General features: G+C 38.0%; 1 protein-coding gene across 2 annotated transcripts; it reads left to right on the plus strand.

The window, feature by feature from the left end:
- Positions 1–975: 975 nt before the first annotated feature.
- Positions 976–19,025, plus strand: inavab (innate immunity activator b). 2 transcript variants are annotated; one of them, XM_044350103.1, is made up of 10 exons: positions 976–1,250; positions 8,870–8,985; positions 12,679–12,812; positions 14,475–14,597; positions 14,685–14,916; positions 15,103–15,156; positions 15,463–15,769; positions 16,611–16,766; positions 17,008–17,716; positions 18,620–19,025. In XM_044350103.1, the coding sequence occupies exons 2-10, from the start codon at positions 8,931–8,933 to the stop codon at positions 18,713–18,715; spliced, it is 1,866 nt and encodes a 621-aa protein (XP_044206038.1). In that variant the 5' UTR covers positions 976–1,250; positions 8,870–8,930; the 3' UTR covers positions 18,716–19,025. The 2 variants fall into 2 exon arrangements, with proteins under 2 accessions (XP_044206038.1, XP_044206039.1); XM_044350104.1 differs by having other exon boundaries at positions 16,614–16,766.
- The last annotated feature ends 2,270 nt before the right edge of the window (positions 19,026–21,295 follow it).

The raw sequence follows: 21,295 nt of genomic DNA on the forward strand, positions 1-21,295 counted from the left end.
GTTGATTAACATTTTAATCAATAATGATAAACTAATGATGTTATTTATGCTCACAAGGAAGTCAAAGATAGCTACTTTTGTGTTATTTTCCTATTTTTCTGGATTAGTCTGGATTAGTTTTGTTCCTTCTTTACTTACTGATTCCTTTGTTGGGTCAGTGAGTTTGAGACAGTATAGAAATTTATAAAACATTAAATTGTAGTTTATTACTAACATCTTTAATTAATTGTATCTGAAATGGGTCCATGCTCACATGATACTGTGTGTGTTGGTCCCTGGGTGGCAGATCACATGGTCTACAGGATTAAAAAGTCTGTGTAACACACTGCTGACCTCTACTGGCTGAGACAGAGAGGATACAACACTTATTTGGGGCTACTCCAATGCATGCTGTGCCTCTTCAGTCCAAACATGTGTAACTTTGGCCACGTTAAAAATAAATAAGTGGTTTTGACGTCAAATCCACTGAATATCCAGTAAAAAAAAGGGTATAATTGAGATTGACTTGCATCATCTCTGCCCGTAAACCGCCCACACAGCTGCGGAGAAGTGGATGGTTTATGCGCCATTCACGAACCCCTTTCTAGCTCGTAACTTCCAGTACTATAATGATAAATATAACTGGACACTTTTTTAAGTACTACTAGAAGACTATAATAGCATTTTGACCCTTCGGAGGATTGTGTTAGATGTAAGTTATTGTTATGTTTTAACAATCAAGTGGTACATCACGATTCTGCCCAAGAGGAGAAGAACAGACAGCAAAAACATTTATAAAACACGCACTTAAATTAATTTAATGACTAAAAATATTGAGTTGTATTGACCACTTTCATTATTAAATTATTAACTTTATTAAATTGATTTATTAGCCATCCCCATTTACAGATCGGGTGTCAGAAACGCGGTTGCCATGGTAAACACGTGATGTTTTCAGCTCTGCCGTGTTTTCGACAGCACATGAAGGCAGCACGCTTTGCTTTACTTTACTTGGGCTCAAGAAGTAGCCTCTCCAGCAAAAGTTGCGTTTGGGGAGTAACACTTAACTTTAGTGTTAAGGCTTTACTGTATCCACTCGTTTAGAGACCAGAGGTGAAACCTAAAGACTTTTGTGTTATTTTCTTCTGTTATTTCATCCATGTAACCAAACTGAAACTTCCAGCTCATATCTGGAAGAATGTGAGCCACTGGAGCTCAGATTGTATGGATGCAGATGAGGCACGATGCTAGCGGGCTAACTGGCTACTGAGGTAAGAAGAAATTACATTATAGGGTTTGTTTAACGAGCAGTGTATATGCATTTGGGTAGTGGGTTTATTTATTCACTGCTATTGAACTTTATTGTGCCTTTTAAACCACGTAAGTGCAAAGAGTTTTTGTTAATAGAAAGAAAAAAAACTCCTCACCACTAAAGCGAGTTTCTGAACTTTGTCAAACTCTTCAAAGCTGGGGCCCAGCACCTCTATGAGGCTGGATGAGCTTTTGAATGAAAGGTATGAATAAATACCACAAGATATCTTTACTTTTTGTCCCCAGGGAAATGTTTATACCTGACTCTTTAACTCACAAGTTGGTCCAGACATTTGGACTAACAGATGGGACGTTAATGGAGAGATTGTCAAGTCTGTTTGTCTTTATTGTGTGAATCTACTTGTATTGTCATAGATACAGTGTCTCTAATGTATATAACAGGTGTGTATTTATTGTGCCATTATGGCAAGTTAACAGTCATTATAGATTTTCACAGCACTTTTAACTTTAACATGAAGGTAAACACTGAGACAGACATTTTTTAGTTATTTTATCTTCCTCCAAATGCCAGTGAGTTTATTCTCTGTCTTTATATATTTAACATGGGCTTCATGGAAAGTCTCTGGCCATTTTTTAAGGTATGTGACAATCTGTATAAAAGAGAACAAGTACCATTAACTACATAAAGACATATCTGATTGCACTGACCAGCAGAGAAGTAATAATCTTTCAACGTCCTCTTTTAACAGAAAGGCACAACATTTTAAAGACAACAAATGTGAGAGGAACAATGAAATCCAAGTTGCAGGGCTATTTGATGCATTTACATTCAGTATTGTTATTTAATGGTGGTATAATAATAGTAATAACTTGCAATAGCACGCCCACATCTTATCCAAAGATGACATTTTTCATATTTAATCTCTACAAAGGGTTTCTTCAGTGCAATAGTCCAGTCAGTTGGTTTGTGATTGCTGTCTGTTGAAGTATTTTTGCCGTCTACACATTCCTAAACACTGACCTGAGGGCAAGAGGACAGAAGTGGCTTAACCCCTGAAACCTCTGTGACCTGCCGGTGGGACAGTCATTGCTAGGTCACTCTCTGCAGCCAAACATTGTTCAAACCCACAGAACTTAGCCTAATTTTAACATCTATCAGAGATTCTAAAGTTTCCAAAGATACCAAATCTATCAGGTTAAATTTTGGAAGAATTTGTCTAAAATGATGCACAAGACATCTGAAATATTTCCATTTAATTACAGAGTGGAGCCATAAAAACATGGACTCTTGAAATAATAAATATTAAAAATTAATATACAGATACTTAAGGCGTGAGGGGAGTACTAGTGTTTAGACTTGTCTTGACTCTCAGCCACAATCCAGGGCTTGGTCACAGTTCAGGAAAGGTTTTTCATTTACATAGTGGTGCACATACTTCTAATTCAGCGATCCACATCAGACACACCTTTTCTTCACACATGCTCATTTGAGATACTGTATTTATTTCTCATCTGCAGCCTTTAGGCAACACAAAGCTTAAAGCCGGCTGCCAGCAGAGTGATGGATACCAGTCAGAAGGTGGGAGGGAATCAGCAGCTTGCTTTGTTTGCCTTTAAAAGCCTGAGGGGTTGTAGTATATTAGTGCAACTTTATAGGACTTTTTAATGACACCGCTTTGATTTAAGCATCATTACAACAAAACAATCTTTTTGCACGTGGTGGAAGAACCAGACAATGTTATATTGAGGGGTAAATGTGTAAATCTGGCAGCTGATGGCTCCACACGCTGGCAGCAGTAGTCGAGCTGTACACTTATAAAAGGAATCAAGAATATTTAAAGAATTTGTTTTGCCAGCTGCCGTGTTGCCTACACAAAGCCGTCTCTCTGTCTCTCTGGGACTTCTGGTTTATATAAACCAACCATGACATCCACCAACTGGTTACTTCTTCTCTGGACGCATGTCTGTGTCGTACAGCGGTGTAAGAGGGAAGTCGTTTAACCAGGCTGACTTGTCTCGTCAGCGAGCGTGTTGGACTTAAAACCTCCACCTGCACAGTTTCAGTAATTATGTTACTGGTAGAGGAACTCTATGATTAAACTAATTTCTTGCCGCTTCAGCACTACTGAAGTTGTGTGATTATTTCCTGTTTCGCAGCTACAATACTGTTGCCATCAGTGTTGGAATAATATTGTGTAACTTTGGTTTCCCATCATCAGAGGATATTATTATTCATTTGCATGACTGCACTTCTCTGATTTTAGGTTCACAAGCCTCTGGGCACACAGCCTGTTTACACAAAGTGCTGCTGTTTTACTCTGTTAACTATACAAGCACTTGTAGTTGGAAGGTGTTATCCCTCCCTGCAGCCTTTCCTCCCAACTCTTTGTTCTTTGAGTCATTCTGTCCATCATTTTAATGAAGGTGTTGGTAGAGTAGCTAATTAAATGCTACCAACAAAAGGTTTTGTGGTCTCGAGCCAAATAATACACTTTTTGTAGCTCCGGCATTTGATTAATTATTTTTAATAACTTACAAGTTTATGAATAACTCAAGGTTTAATTAATTAAAAGTCCTTCCTCACTCAAAAATGTGTTTTTCTTCTTGTTCCTTCAGTTGAATATTTGAGCTTTGCTGTACAGAATGATGGATGTGCAGAGTTTGACACTAGAAGGCTGTTTTCACATTCATCTGCTCAAAGTGGAAAGTTTCTCTGTGCTCACTGAAAATCTGGTTTTAAGGACCCAGGAGCATGATTTGTGACATCACAACTAGTTTTGAAGCCAATTCTGGTCCAATATTCAACTTACATAAGTGTGATGTGGAAACTTGAAGTCTCCTTTGCACAAACACTGAGAATGAACTTTACAGTGAAGCAGGAAACATCTTCTGTGAAGTAGTTCAACTTTTGAACTGAAATAAATTTGCATATCTATAGACTGTGGAATTTTTAATGAGGGAGTAGATGTTATTTTAAGGAATTTAAAGTGGTAATTGCACTTTTTCGTGGAAAAAACAAATCAGACACACAATATTGTTCCAAGCAGAGTATTTTTATTTGTCTTAATACATGTCTGGAGGGGATCTTTAAACTTGTTTGGAAGCATTTTTAATTACTTTACTTAAATTAAAGATGCTTGATGTGTTTATCTTTGAATTGTGTTAAATGTATCAGGTTAAAACAGAGCTGACTTGTGGCCTCGTACCATGATGTTGGTGTTTCTGAAGAGCAGAGCTGAAACAATTTATATAGAACTGCAACTAGCAATTATTTTCATTATTGGTTATTCTTTTTTCGATTAAATGACTAGTTGTTTGGTCTATAAAACATTTAAAAATGTGGAAAAATTAGCCCAAGATGACGTCATTAAATTTTAACCAAAATGTTTTATTTTGGTTGCCAAACAGTCCAAAACCAAAAGATATTCAATTTAATAAAATGTAAGACAAGGAAAAACAATTTTGAGAACCTGAAACCATCAAATATTTGGCACTACTTTTCTACTTTTCTCTGTTTCACATCACTGTAAACGGAATATTTTGGGGTTTTGGACTGTTTGTCAGACAAAACAAGATATTTGAAGATATTATCTTGGGCTCTGGGTAATTAATAGACAGTTTTTCATTGCTTTTTTACATTTATAGACTAAACAATAAATCAAAAAAAGAATTTGTAGATGAATGAAAATAATTGTTAGTTGCAGCCCTACTAAAGAAAGACCAGTTGACTAGAAACACAAAGCCCTTCGGTGGTTGATGAATCTCATAATGCATCAGCTTCTAGTATGTCGTTCCTGGCTTTAAAACCTTACAATTATCAATATGGAGGTGGTGTGACAAGGCCGGCACAGTATTTTGCTAAAGATTGCAAACATGTGATAATCTGTGATAAGCCAGTACCTGCAGATACCATCAGCCTGCCAGCATGTCTCAGTGTTTCAGTCATTGCTTTAACTCACAGTTTACCCAACATATGAAGCACAACACAAGAAGTCAGACCTCATATTTTACTGAATTAACTATGCCTGATATATTTCAACACAATTGTCTACACGGTTGGTATTTGTGAAATATTCCCACTTGTGTTCACACTGTGAAAGCTAAATGTAGAAGTCACCGAACCAAATAATTGCAATTCATTGCTTTTTCCGGTGCCGTGTCATTTGAGATCTGATTCTTGAGTGTCTGGGAATTGCTGGACCTTTTTCGGCTTGTCTGGGCACTGACATTCCTGGAAAGCCAAAATGAATATTGAGATCCAGAATGAATGCGAACCATGCAGTTACAGGAGCAGGTGCTGCTTCTGGGTGTCTGTAAATCATGCGGACTATCCCACCGCCATGTGTTTCCCTCTTTTCAGCAAAGACAGAAAAACGACAGGGTCTCAGTACCGGTGGTCTGGAAGTAGGAAGAGAAGCGGTGAAGTTTCAGATGCTTCAGATATGAACATCTAAACTTGTATGTTTATAAGTTCATAAGTAATTATCGGTTTTTACTGGCCCTTTGAACCAGGAGATGGTAGTAAACATGCATGAGCAGATATTTGATCTTTGAACGCACAATGATTGGCAATGATTTACTGATGTAATTGTGTGTCATCAACAGTCAGCTATCAAGTCATAGTGTCGTCTGTTACAGGTGACGAAAGCATGATTGACTCAGTCAAGTTAAACAATAATTAAACTGCTAAAATTTGTCAGCCAAACATGATTAGTATCTATTGTAAAACAATAGATACTAGAGGTTTTTTTTTTTACACATCGCCTTCTGTTTATTCTCCTGAGCCTCAAACCTTTGGTTGTATTGTGTTGTATTTTCATTTTAATTGTGCTTTTCTATTAGGCCACTGATAAAGAGTGTAAAAATAATTTCTCAGTATCCTGGTCATTGTTGTTGACACAGTTTCAGACTCAGATGGGAGAACGGAGTTATATGATACTGACTCAAGTGTTCAGCCTCTCTGTCTGTTTGTGGCCACTCCTCTTCAGCAGGCAGCCGCTTTCTTTCTCAGTGGGCGAGTCTCTCATTCCTGTCCAGACTCTACACGGCTCGGGTTTTGTGCACTTCCACTCAAGTCGGGAAATCTGAGGGACAGTTTTCACTCTTTGGATTTTAACAGTTTTTCTATGTTTTTTGTTTTTTTTCATTAAGTAAGTACATTTTTTCATTTCAGTGTTTCTTATATGTCTTTTTTAATTAATCTAGTGTCCTCTGAGTAAATTCATTTGAGTTTATGTGGACCGTCTGTCATTGTGTTAATAGTATTTTTGAGTTGCTGTAATATACAAACTATGTCAGTGTTAATGTGATTGTTTTGTCTGTGGTACTTAAACTGACACTTGACTTACAATAATGGGGGGAAATGCCTTTAGCTAGTGTTTTGTTGCTCAGCTTCTTAGTACCTTCAGGGTAGGGACAACCCCTTTATGTTGTATGTGTATGTTAAGTTTCAAATCCTAAAGAACACAACCGTAAGTGGTTGTATTTTTTGTATTTGTGTCCTTTGTAGTCTATTCAAAAAAAAGGAAAATTGGGAAATATCACACAACAGACATGTCAGACTAAACATTTATTCAGAAAGATGTTTTGCTTGATGCTTGGTATCAAGAGTTGATTTTGAAAGTTTTGATGGTGAGACGCTGCACATCTACAGCGCATCAAACTGCTTTAGTAGTTTCTGTTCCCTTCCTTTAAAACATGGCTCCATCCATGTGCAGGGACTGAGCGGCTGCAGGTTTTTCAGGGGATTTCAGTGAGTAGTGGACTTGATCGGGAACTGAAAACACTCAGAGACACATGATCGACAGCTTTTAAGGTAGAGCAAGTGTTTCTGGGAATTGTTGTATAAATTCACATTCTTGATGTATTAACTGTTACATTATCGCATTTGTTGGTTTATTTTGGTGCCGTTTTGATTATTGGTATTATCAAATTGATCAGCAATGTGATCCTTATACTATCAACTAATGATTATTTTCATTATAGATTATCTGCTGATAATTATTTACTTGATTCATTGATTTAATTATTTGGTCTATGAAATGTTAAGAAATAGGAGAAAATGGCATTCATATTGCTTATTTGTTTGACTAACAGTCTAAAATGTCGAGATATTCAGATACCTGTCTCACATATGAAAAAGAAAAAAGGCAAATCTTCACATTTGAGAAACTGGAACCATCAAATATTTGGCTTTTTTGCTCAAATAATGACTGAAACAACATTATTAAAATAGTTGCTGATTAATTTTCTAACGACTTATCAGTTATACACCATCTCCTGCTTGTAGTTTCATATTGTATAGACATAAATAAAAATATAATAGAGTTTTTGGGACCCAGTGACCATTATGTGAATCTATTAATATTACTTCCTGCCAAATACAATACAGAGTTGTATGTAGAAGGTGCCTGTGGATACTACAGACAGATTGTGTGAACATTTCTGCAAACTGTAGCTTATGTTTCAGTTTTCAAGCTACAACATTGTAGCATGTTGTTATTTAAGTGTGCTGCACTAAAACTGTTTTCGCCTTAATTTGGGAAACACAGCAGCCAGTTATCTGTGATTTGGAGGTGTGAATGGACAGTCACAGTCATATGAGCTGTGTGGAGGATGTTCAGGTCATGTTCAGGTCATGTTCAGGAGGATAATGGAATACATTTTTACAGATCTGTGTATTCCTGAATGTCACTGTGTTGTTGGACCAACAGGTAACATGTGCTGTAGCTCATGAACTCGCCTCATCAAGTTGTTCCTCTAAACAATGAGCGCCGCTACTGCTAACCGGGATGACCCCCCCCCCTCCCCGTGAGATGGAATGCAACCACTGTCACATTCCTGCGTTCATTTTAGTTAATAATCTAACCAGCAGTTTCACACCAGCTGAATATATATATATATATGGCTCATTTGTACTGAGACATTTTATCAGAAGGAGTGAGATAGTGGCGATCACATGACATCAGAGACTAACAAACAGGCAGTCACAGGAAACACCCTAGACTTGGCTACATGTACAGTATGTGTACTCATGCTGTGGGAGACTATGATTACACCTGACTGAGGGGTCAAGCAGGCAAGTCACACATGAATCATTCAAGCAGCAGGTCACATGAAGTAATACACAGGCTTTGGGAAGCTTGTGTTAATGATGTTTGGCTTATGGATTCTGACTCATTCATCCATGCAACTACTCATCCTATGTATTTCTTTGTATTTCCTGTTTATAATCCTATAAACACTGTGGCTCTCTGAGTGCGATTGTTTTGGTTTGAAAATAGTTATGAAATTACACTAAAACAATGTGGAATGTTAATATATTTCTCACTCAGTAAAATCTTCTTTTTTCTTTTTCTTGATGAAGTTTGACGTCTTTGTTGGATATCATAATACACCAACAATCTTTGAAAACAGCTGTTTACTTCATGTTAATATTTGAGGCTTCACCACGATCATGATCAGTCGTCACCATCTTTAATACTCTATGATTGATTAAGGAAATTGTCCACTAAGTGAAACTGAATATCTCTCGCTTTTGTGACATTCAGGTTAATGTAGACTTGAAAAAAGCTTGAAAATAGTGATTGTTCCCTAAAACTGAAATCATACTTCACAGGACACCGTGAGTGTCGACATTATCTGAAGAACAGCAGCGGGAACTCAATCTACTGACGTCTATGGAAGGCAACGGAGAGATCAGTGATACCGACAGCGGGATCATCCTTCATTCAGGTAAAACATTTTTGTGTTTTACTTACAGGCATTTTTGAAATAGTAGCACAATTGTCTCAATGGTAACCGGTATTCTGTTGAGTGATGGTAAATGGTAAAACTGACTGCAGTTATATAGCACCTTTTTAGTCTTGTCGACCCCTAAAAGCGCTTTTACAACACATACCAACATTCACCCGTTCACACACACATACTCACACGCCAATGGAGCAATTTGGGGTTCAGTATCCTGCCCAAGGACACTTTGACATGCAGACTGGAGGAATTGAGGATCAAACCACCGACCTTCTGATTAGTAGACGACCCACTCTACCTCCTGAACCACAGTCTGATGGAGTGCACGTTCACATTTTCCTGGCCCTGAAATAGCAGCAGTTAGGTGCTTGGCTGCATTAAATTGTGATCGTTAGAGTTCTACATTGGTGATAATGGTCTGAAATTAGTAGAAGGCAAACTGGACTGCATGTGGCTGGTCGCCCAAATGTGTCTGAGGAACACTGGGCTGCAAAACAGAAAGTGGGATTGACTCATTTTAGACGTTTAAACAGTCGCTTATTAAAAAGTTCTTTTTCCATTCAGACTTTGAATAAATATTGACAAATCTGTGAGTCTTACACCCTGGTTTTTAAGCACACATTCATTTAAAAAAAAAAAAAAAAAAACTCAAGCTCATTTAGCCTTTTAGTAGACCTTAGCTAGAGGCCTAAATTGATGTTGAAACTAAGCACACACTTTAGTCCGACCCAACTGGTGATAATCTTATCGCAGCACCTGCTTTTCAGAAGACCTTAACCAGAAGACAAATATAAAACCCCATTAAGTTTGGACAAAGCATATATGTAAAGATATTTGTAATGTTTATGACAAGCTAAGTAAGTGACTGCGGGCCCTGGTGTGATTAAAATGTCCGAAAGTTTAACACTTAACATGCCTGTGGCGATGGTCATAAATAGTAAAGCTTATTGACTCCTTCAGACTCAGTTATCTGTCATGTGACAGAGCTGTTATTCCTTCTTCTTAATAATCAACATCTTCACTATTTCAACCTTGAATATGTACTACTGTCTACTAATTGTATACTTCAGTTGTTAAATTCAGACATAAATCTTCTGACACAGTTCACCTCTTTTATTTCAAATTTATTATTTTGTTTACTACTGCTATAATATAATATGTTCTCAATAAAATATGTACATTTTTAAATCTACCCCTTGCTCGGACCTTCACCAAATTTGATTTGTTTTCACGTCCACTGAAAATAAGCTGTCATGTGAAAACTCTGAAGGCAGAGTCTGACATGCATGTGGTCCATTGTGACTTGTTCCCAGATTAGTTGCCGTTTCCTGCACAACATGGAGAATGCAACGCAAAATACACTTAAAAGTGATGAATTGATGTGATTCAGGTTTGCTCTCAAATGGCCAAACACATCATAAAAGGACAATTAATGATCTTTTTATTCAGGAGATAATTCAGCCCTTTTACTTGATTTAACATTGTGTGTGAATATTAGAGCTGAAATGATCAGTGGATTAGTTGATTGACAAAAAATAATCAGCAACAATTTTTCATAATCAGTAAACCATTTATGTCATTTTTCAAAGCAAAAAAGTGCCATAAAAGTCTGTTTTTCCAGCTTCAGAAGTGAGTATTTGCTGGTTTCCTCTCTTGTGGTTTTAACGTAGTTTGTCGTTCAGACAAAACAAGCAATTTGAATCTGTCGATGTGGCCATTTTTTCCACTTTTGTCTGACATTTTATAGATCAAACAATTAATTAAACAAATCAACAGATTAATCAACAACAAGAATAATTGTTAATTGCAGCTTTGTAGATATGTTGTTCTTTGTGTTTTGTAGTCAGTCAGTATTCTGGACTTGCCTCAGTCCACTTCATTAAAGGCCGTCTGCTCCCCCAGTCCCATATGGTAGCAGCGTCATAGAACAAGCAGCCAACCTTGTTTTTGCTACGCCCCGTAGTTTCTACTGATTAGTTCTGGCCTTTCTGACATTCCTTGTGTCTTAATTGAGCCACGTGATGTCTGCTCTATACAATGAGAAAGTGTCCATCTGCAAAGAATAGAGGCATTGTCACTCTAGGAAGAGGAATTCTCTGCCCTATTGTAGTGCTGTCACACTTCTTTCCTGTCGCACCTCCGATGTTTGTCAGTACCTGCAGGGATTCTGTTAATAATCTCTGAAGGTATGTGGTACTCAATGCATTTTGCCTGAAGCCACTCCCATGGCCCTGAGATTAATCTTAATGTCATTAGTCACCAAGGCTACAGACAGCACCAATCCAACACTCACACATTGTTTATAGTTACAAAGATCCTGATACTTATTTTGCAGTTTCAGTGTCGCCAATGAAAACAACGATAAAAACTAGAGGTAGGTTTTCTGTTCAATTTAACCATTGTGTTGTCTGTTATAGCCTCAAGACTTGTAGCAATATTATGAAGCATATTATAATAAAGTATGTGATGCCATAGTATGATGTACAATGAGAAATAGAAGTTGGCAAATATCAAAACAAAGAACATCATCAGCTTCAGGGATGTGTATGATTCAGGATATTGTTTTTTTCCACTTCAATGAATGTCTGCATTGTTTTAACTGCTCAGTCATTAATTTGGACCGAATGATTAATAAACTGATTAATGCAGTTGTATCAACATGAGCTTAAACACGACCGACATGTATTTATACGACATACATTAATTTATAAGCAGACTTAAAATATTCCTTGTGGTTTAAAATGACAATATTTTCTGAATATCTTTTAGGTTTTAGACATTTTAAGACGTCACTATGGGCTCTGAGAACGTAGGATGGACTTTTTTTCTGTTTGGTGACATTTTATAGACAATTAATGAAGAAAATAATCAGATTAATCGATTCTGAAAATCAGAGCCGCAGTCCAAAACATTAGAAACACTCAGTATAATGTAATGCAAATCAACACCATTAGTTTCAACCTCCAAAAGCACCAGAGAGGGTCAACACCTCTGCGACACAGCGTCAACAGAAACTGAACACGATAAGCCTCATAAAGGCAGCATTTATGACACACCTACTGTATCAGATTACATTAACACTCAGCTGGAGCACCAAATAAACTGGCATCTCAGTGTTTGTACTATGTATGTAATATATGCTTCTGGAAAGAGGAGTTATTGATTAGTCGACCGACAGAAATTTAATCAATGACTGTTTGCTTTTGTACCTAATAAATTAATGATTTAGCTCAGTTATAAATTGCAAAATATAAACATTTGCTAGTTTCAGCCTCTCCAGTGTGAAGATCATTGTCTGTCGTTGTTTGTTTTGTATTTTATTATTGTAAATCGATTTCCTTTGTGTTTTTCAACTATAAATCAGGCTAAATTAGCTTTTCATTAGATTTCTCTTTGGGCTCTCTGGGAACTTGTGATATTGAAAGCACCTCTCATATTAATTACAAAACGATGAATCAATTAACTGATTGAAAGTAATCATTAGTCACAGTCCTAATTTGCTTTTACTGAATGAAATGCACCACTGATTACCTATGCTTTGGCTTTGCTTAACTTAGTAATTTCTCATTCATATTTGCACTTTAAGTACATCTGGTCTTGTGTGTAAGAAATATGCAACAGTCACATTTCAGTCGCATAATGTCAGACGTTTGTTTCTTTTGTCGTTGTATGACTCAGGCTCTGACAGCCCAACATCACACACGAAGGATGTGACCACACACACGCGAGCCATGAAGCTCAAGCACCAGGCACTCCAGGACCGGCTAGAGATCTGCATACTGGAGCTGAAGAAACTCTGCATCCGAGAAGCTGTGAGTGACTGTAATCTACAAATGTGCTGATAGACTAAAGTCTAACAATTTACCTTACAGACATGTCACTGAGCAGATGAGTTACATAATCATAGCAGTCTAATATTGTTACAATGTTGAGGTTTAAATTAGTCTTACATAAACAAATGCCTAAGATAATTAGTACATCATAAGGCAAGCTGTTACAAAATGTACTCATAATGTTGTGTATGAATCAGCACCTTTCATACAGGAATAAAAGGTGTGGTAGTTTAGTGCAGGATGTTTGATGACACACGTTACCACAGGTTAACAAAGTAACCTGCAACAGGGGACATTTCTGAGACTTGTTCGGCCATGTCCACACTGTTGCTGCTGCTGCATCAAAGGTTTTTCTGTCCACACTTGTGTTTTTGGATCATTTTTAAAATCTCCTACTGAGTGTGAACAGGACACTTGAGTCAGCAGATTAATACCAGATCACAGGACAGTCATAGGTTGCACTGGAGACTGGAGATTTGCGAAACAAAAACAGTGACTTTGTGTACACGTAAGACCACAAAAGAGACAAATTAGTTTATTTTTTAACATATTTGGATTCATTTCAGTGCTTCATGTCAGACAGGGAGCAACTGAAACAAAAGGTCTTTTAATACATCCTCCTCTTGTTTGTGACATCATTATTTTGGCTGTTTCCACTGTCAACAATACAAATATTTTCCACTTTCAGATACACTTAATAGGAAATGCAATGTGGTTGCAATTAGATTTTTTTTAAATGGTTTTATATGTCATACTTTTTGAGGAGGTTTCCCAGTAGCTCAGTTCGGCTAAAGCCATGTAAATGTTCCCATAATTACCTGGGTTTGAACGCAGCATGAGACCGGTCACACATCACCCCCCTTTATTTTCAGTCTTTCCTGCATCTCATTTTCCCTCTCATTGTGAATTGTCAAATGAAGAATAAGAAGTGCCACATTAATCAAGTACAGTCATTTCGAAAGCGGACACATACTCAGGTTTGAGAGTGTCTCTGCCATGTCTCAGTGCTCCAGGGTAAAATCCCAGGACCATGATCATTCTTTGCTGTTGACACTCGGGCTGGGCACTCCTGTTGGGACATGCTCAGGTGAAATAATGGGAGACATGATGCCTCTCCCTTCTCTCTGTGACAAAAGCACAAATAAGCTCATTGGCCGCATTGACGTTTTAGTCCGTCTGCAAAGTTGGCTGACTGGGAATGACTCAAAGAGACACAGTTTTTATGACTGTTCTCTGATGATATCGGCAGCCGTGCGTTGTCATGCTTGGGGTTTGGTTTGGACATGGATACTCGTTACAGTCAGAAACTGAAACCCAAAGAATGTGTTGTGAAAGGAAATCTCTGTAAAAGCAGAATTGTGCAACAGACTCTCTGAACCTATATGTCTCAACATGTAAGGAGAACAGAACAAGATACTTGTACATCATTTCAAAACTGCCATGGACACGGCTGAATTAATTTTCTGGGGAGATGTGTCTATCTTTATTTGAACTACTAAACATCAGGATTTATTAGAGTTTGAAAAGATGCATTTGTATTAAACATTTCACCAAGTCTGTCTTCAGAAAAATAAACTTTTAAGTCAGATTCATGTCTCTTTGTGAAAAATTTTGATTTGTGATGTTATCTGTGTCGTTCAGGAGTTGACAGGCCAGCTGCCAAAAGATTATCCTCTACTGCCAGGAGAGAAGCCGCCGCAGATTCGCAGACGCATCGGTGCTGCTTTTAAACTGGATGAACAAAGCATCCCTCGAGGAGCAGAGGTACAGTAGAAGCAGCATTTGACCGAATGTGAGGCTGTTATTTTTTTAAAACAATAAACCTCTATCCCTCTTTCATAACCTTTATAGGAGTCAGAACTGAATTTAGTGGATGCTGAGTTATCGCTGCAGATGAAGATATACGAGGCAGCGCGTAAGCTCTGCGAAGAAGACCACCTGAGTAAAGCTGTTAAAAGAAGCCGCTTGCAACAGTGCAAACGAGAGGAGAAGAAACTCAAGCAGCTACAAGAGGCGGCTTTTCACCTGCGACTGGAGCACGGTCGATCATCACCACTCCCTGCTTTTAATATTACACAACAAGGTGAGAGACGCCTGGTCAGCTGACTAGAAGATAGTTTGATGCCAAATCCCTTTCATGATGATCCTTGCAGGAAATTAGTTGATTTTCACATGATAACTATCTGTAGAGAACAATTCATGGTGAATCATAAGTTTGTAAAAATGAGGTGATTGTTTGATAGCTCATATATGAATTTTTGTGTCTTAGATCTGGGTACATCTGATGACAGCTCTCTGTCTGACTCTGTAGTTCAAGATGAAGGTAAGATTTAATTTGGCCCAGTTTCTACCAGTAGAAAAGCTGTTTGTTTTCAATCTAGCGTAGGCGAGAGCAAGACAAATTTCATGCCGTTTCAAAGCTGGACAATCTTTGCCATGTGACCAGTTAACCGTAATATATGTGCAAATGTGACTCCAGTAAGTATTTGTCTTGCATACTACAGTGATTTCTCTTATTAAAAGATGCTTCCTCAAAAATTACACAAAGAATCTGTAGAAGAGATGCACGCGTATTGACACTAAATAACTTTCAGGTACCATACGCTGTATTATTTCTATTTTTCTCTAGAAGTGACGAGCCAGTCATCACAGCCGTCCTCAGGACTGCCTTATCCAGGAGAGACAGATCCCCCACAGCAGCTCCCCGTGTCTTCTCTGTCCTCCATAGACGGCTCCTGCCTGTCTCCATCTGTGGCTCCACAGCCACTGCCGCTGACCCCGTGCCAGTCTCCCCATCCGAGCCTCGACTCTACGCTGAGTCTAAACTCAAGCCCCACATACGACCCTCCTCCCATCCAGCATTCTCCGTGGACAGAGTCCAGTCTTGACAAACCATACCAGAAGAGCAAGAAGTCACGTTCCTCCAGCAACACCAGGTAACAGGGACCATCCATCATGACTCCTTTTCCTGTTACTCAGGTTTTTAGTTTGGAAAAGAAAAGCATGGTTTGTAAGACTTGGATTGTAGTAAGCAGTGTGAAATGCAGATTTTGTGGCTGCTGGAAGTGTTAACAAGCTGCTGAGTGAAGTGGTGCTGGTTGGATTAAGATCAAAGTGAATTAGTAACGCCCAAAAATGTTATTGTACATAGTAACTATGTAGACACTGTAGCAACTGATTTGTCTATTTTGGCTGCTTTGTATCCTTGTTCTTGTGCTAGTTGTTATTATTGATAGTAAAGACAAACATTTATAATCTACCTATATGATAGATCCTCCTCATCTTGCAAAGTCATTTCCAGTACAAACCCTCTTTATCACTGTTGTTTCAGCCCATCACAAAGTAGATATCAGTGTTGTTTATGAATGTGCAACACTGCCATCTGCTTTTATAGTAATGCTACAACAGTCAATGAATGACTAAAGCCCAGACAGAACCATAAATCCTAAAGTAATTTATAGCACAGAAGCTCAATTCAGGCTTTATTGTCCAGTAGATGATTACTATAATAAAGACTCAAACCTGTGATAATGTGTGTTCCCCTTTGACAGTAATAGATTAATGTTGTGTACAGTAAATAATTGAAAATCAATAATTAATAGCTGCTTTTGGAATATGTCAAAACCCTGCAGTTCTGTGAATTAGGTCACATTTTTTATACTTGGGATTTCTACTTTTTGTGTCTGTTATCATGAACAAAGCCTGCATTTTCAATGTTCAAACTTTTTAAAATGTTTTATATAAAAAAAAACATAAACTATATCTATGTGTGTTCAGCAGTCCAGCCAAGACTGAATTGTTGCCACCATTGGAGGCTTGTTTGGCGCATTCTGCTCTGCCGCTGCAGCTTTCCCATCTGAGACTGTGCCGCACCCAGTCCAGCAGCGCACCCTCCACACCAGAGATGCGTGTGCACAGACAACTCTCCCTCAGGTAGCCACGCCTCAGACATATCTGCAGGACTGTGTGTCACCAGCTGCACACCTAGGTTAAGCCTGTAATTAAATGCCAATCACAGAGATATCATTTACTTTTATATATTCAATTATTTAGAAAAAAGGGATATTGTACATCTGTGAAATGTACAGATTTAAAAGTTAAATTTATGCAGTGTCTTAGCTGAGCAGGTGTGTTAAAATACTTGATTTGTAACATTCTTGTGTGGTTTGCACAGGTTATCCAACCCTGACTCTTCATTTGGCCCAGAAAAGGAGCGCGGTCGCACCAGAGGTCCAAGGAGGCGACTGACAGAATATGCGATAACTTTACCAGGGACTCCTCCTCCTACAGTGAATTATGGAAACCTTGCTAGCTCTGAGGACAGCAACTCTGAACACTCATTTACATCTTACACCAGCTCCCCGTGTCAGGAATTGCCTTGTGATTTGCCCAAACAGTATCAGTCTGCATTCCCGCACTCTAGCCCAGTTGGCAGCTATGGACCTCAACTCTTCCAACGCACTGGCTTTTACCACAATCCCCGGAACCAGTCTAGTCCGAGTATTCACGAATATTACAACGAGGAAATGATCTACTCACCTGATGCGGACATGACAAGGAGCTATTACGCCCAACAGGCTCCTTGTCCTTCCAACAGATATGACTATCGGTACAAAGAGGCTGCTGTGCCCCTGCAGAGAGCGCAGAGGCCTTTACCCCCTGATATTAGACTCTCCCCCTCCCCGGCACAATGGGACCACCCACACTACCGTTCCGGTGGCCTCCCACGACAAGTGGTGAATGAACAGCTAAAATCGTGGCACTGGCGCAGTCAGATTAAAACTCCCAGGGCTCGTTCTCTTGACAGGCAGGGAGCAGTCAGAGTGAAAAACATGTCAGCTCGGGAGTCACCCTGCTACCAGAATCAGAAGTACCACGAACAGGTAAGCTGACAAAACTGTCTTTATCTACAGTGTGTCCAACAATCTGTCATCCAGCATTGTCAGCCCAAATTACTGCAACAAGAAGTTGAAGTAGATAAAGATAATTCGTTACAGGAAATTATTTTTACTTGATGGATTATTCTCATTGCATTTTTGCAAATTATCTGCCCAAAGTGATTTTTTTTTACACATGGAAAAATAGTTGCTTGTTACATGTTTAAGTTGCTGGAAGAGAAGAGAAATTACACTTTAAGTAGCTTGTTGTAGGATACTTTCTGTCCAGGAAATGTGTCATTTTTGTGATATTTTAGCTTTCCTTACCTGATAGACAAGGGTGGATTTTACTAGTTTTTACTTGGTGTGAAATGGATTTTGAATTGATTTTAAACCTCCTACAGCTGTTGGAGCACAGTTCAGACAACAAACAACACAACTTCAGTTTATTTAAGCATCTGAACACCTTTCCCTACTTTCATTCTGCTTTTAAATGTAAGCATGTCTCTAAAAGATCATAGATTAAGTCCAACTGGGTGCAGCAGAAATGTGTTTTGTATTTTAACAATAATGGAAAACTACAGAATCAACCAGCGAAAGTGAACATATGTGCAGGTTATTGTTCATTTATATTAAGTACAAGTTATGAAGAATTCAGACGTTAAGTCCTGAATAGTCTGTTTGTCATAGCAGAATATGAATTACAAACCCAGACTATTTACAGATGACAGTAGATATACTATCAAACTAAACACCAATACTATAATCTCACTGTCACAGTGAGAATAAGCTGCAGGTACTTTGGCATATTACCATATTAGCTTCATCTCTTACCTTTTAACTATTTTTGACACACATTTGAACCGTGGTTGTGTATGATTTTTGTTTTTTCCTGTTGCTAACTTTCAGGTTATGCAAAGAAGGGCTCTCCAAAGAGCTGCAGATGACACTCAAGGGCACTGGGTTGGGTTGGAAGACGGCTCCCACTATGTAAGTCAACTGTAAAGAGACGAAACATGGACTCCAAACTGAACATGTGAGCTCAGAGGCTGCAGCTGGATTAAGTAGTCAGAAAACTGAGTTGGATAAAGGAACTTTTGTAATGAAAGTGTGTCCTGTTTTCTCTCCTGCCTGTATGTGGAGGCAGGATGAAAAAACCTGAACATCTTACAATATAATGTTGCAATTTTAGAACAAAAACACCACAAACTATGGCCTCAAATGTGGAATCAACATCTCTGACAGATTCTCAAAAACTAAAAAACTCTAAAAAAAAAAAAAAAAAAAAAATTAAGCAAAAAACTGAACATTTTAAGACAAAGTTGATCATGGAGCTGCTGTATGAGATTGGAGTACATTACTGTAAAGTGCACCTATTGTTTCTGTCCACTCTGTGTGCTGTTTTGTACTAACAGTTACAAACAAAACAATGAGTTTAATGCTTGTTTAATGTGATGAATTGAAAAGGGGATAAACACTCGTCATTACTGAGCGCTGTTTTTGACTTGCAAATGTGTGTCTCGAGTTTTTCTGCAGTTTGGCAGTTAGGGAATAAAGTGCATGTATGAAGGAAATGAATCAATTGTAAATGTAAATAATAATGTAAATGATCAACATATCCCCCTTTTTAAGACTTCATAGATTAAGTACATTTGTGTGTAATGTTGCCTTGATTGAGTCAATGAACTTTAGCTGCTTAAATTTAAAATCCCAGTTTTGTCCTCTTAATCATTTACTTTTGGAGGCAAACTTGGCTTTTTATACCAACGTGTGTCTGTGCCTCTTAACTTGAATTACTAACTAGTTGTAACTAGATATTAACTTACTCACATCAGATACTAAGTAGCACATTAAGACAAAAGTCTTGATGCTTGGCAGCTATTAACGTGTCAAATTGAAATTTAAATGAGCTTTAACAGGGTCTGTGTTGGTGAACAAGAGTGAGTTTGAGACAGCAGATCACTACAGACCAAACTTTTTGTTAGCACCAATTCATATCAAACTCTGAGGTGAGCTGTACTGAAATGTATTTGAAACACTGCCAATAAAAACGTCCACATCTCAACCAAACAAGCTTTTGATGACAGATCATTTGAGAATGAGAGCAAATTACTGTCAGTTCAATTATAGCTACACACTGAGTCATCTCTCACAGTGATCTATTTATTTGTTAATTTATTATGATTTGCACCATTGGACCAAAATTTGGGAAGTCAGACTTGAAATCAGTGAAGACGTGGACTGAGTTTGTGAAATCCAGCAGCAGTAAAGACTGTGTTTATTTGTATAAACGTAAGAGACCACAATCATGTTACTTTGTGAGCATTTTTTTTTTAACTGTCTTTTGTTATTTATCTTTTTTTTTTCCAGTTACAGTAGTTTTAAGTGTAATGTTGCTGTTAAGATATCTGTGAAAATGTTTTCCCTGTGGAAGTAAATAAAGAATAATGTTTGCATATTGTTGAGGTTCATTTATTGACGTCACGTGAGCCGTCATTCTAATGTCAAAGCTTTTTATTGGCCTTTTTTACAGAAGACATTTTGACATGTATTAGTTGGAAAAGCACAGGTGTAAATAATACAATTAATTATAGCTGAATTTAGTTTAGCTGCTTCAGTTTCAGGGTCCTGGTATTGTTCATGCTGGCTCACTGTCATGACTGATTGGGACACTTGTTGATGTTTTTAGTAACACCTTTTTTCCTACTATGACAAGTCAGAATGCTACAGTGAAAAAGGCCTGTTTGTGCACAGCTTTCATTTTGGCCTCTACCTGATTTTGCAATGTGTGCACATCTGAGAGGTGTGTTCTTAATGGAGGTGATTATCAAGGAAAAGGCTTAATGGCATTAAGGAAATAAGTAATGTAATGACTTGTTTTGGAGAAGCTTTTGTGCAACAAGTAAAGTGTTTGAACAAACGTTTCATGTATAGCTACTGTTAACAGTCATGCAAACTTAAGACATATTGAAATAAAATGTATTTGAATTAGCATATTTATCATATCATCATATATATCATATCTGTGTAGCCTTTCATGGATAGGCACTTTTTAAAATGTACAAATCTGCTTTTGAAACTACAATAAAGGGGAAGCCGCTAAGCAGGTCTGACATAGAATATGTACTGTATGTAATTCAACCGCATGAGAGCACAGAAAGAAATAAATGTTTCATCCCTCCATCCAGTGAACAAATAAAAAACAAGTCATAACAGGTATAATGAAATGCGGTGCTGAAAAAAAGTGTACACACCTGAGCCAGAGTGACGGGCACATGGAAGACTTACAGCCTCAAAAACTTAGAAAGAAAAGCACCTTTAAAAAATGAAGACAAAGACTTCAAAAAAGCTGCTGTGAATGGATGCTTTTAATCTATGTCCAAAAGACTGTCTGTCAGCAGAAATAGTGGCAGCTATTATTGGGTTACAGTGGGTTGAAGTGGTTGGACCTGATAGGATGGTGGTGTGCACAGATTCAGTAGCCTTTTTGTAAAGCCTGCAGTCAGCAACAACTGTCAGAGAACATTTACTCATTGCAGTTTACCATAGTTTTCTAAAACCTCATATAGATGGTGTAGATGTACA

The sequence above is a fragment of the Thunnus albacares genome, chromosome 4 (genome assembly GCF_914725855.1).
Source record: "Thunnus albacares chromosome 4, fThuAlb1.1, whole genome shotgun sequence".
In the NCBI taxonomy this organism is placed as follows: Eukaryota; Metazoa; Chordata; class Actinopteri; order Scombriformes; family Scombridae; genus Thunnus; species Thunnus albacares.

What these genes read in the sequence shown, in the direction of transcription:
- inavab (XM_044350103.1), top strand. Translation starts at nt 8,931, where the DNA reads ATGGAAGGCAACGGAGAGATCAGTGATACCGACAGCGGGATCATCCTT. An exon ending in CTCTGTAGTTCAAGATGAAG is followed by an intron (nt 15,157 to 15,462) that starts GTAAGATTTAAT and finishes ATTTTTCTCTAG; the next exon opens with AAGTGACGAGCCAGTCATCA. An exon ending in CACAGACAACTCTCCCTCAG is followed by an intron (nt 16,767 to 17,007) that starts GTAGCCACGCCT and finishes TGGTTTGCACAG; the next exon opens with GTTATCCAACCCTGACTCTT.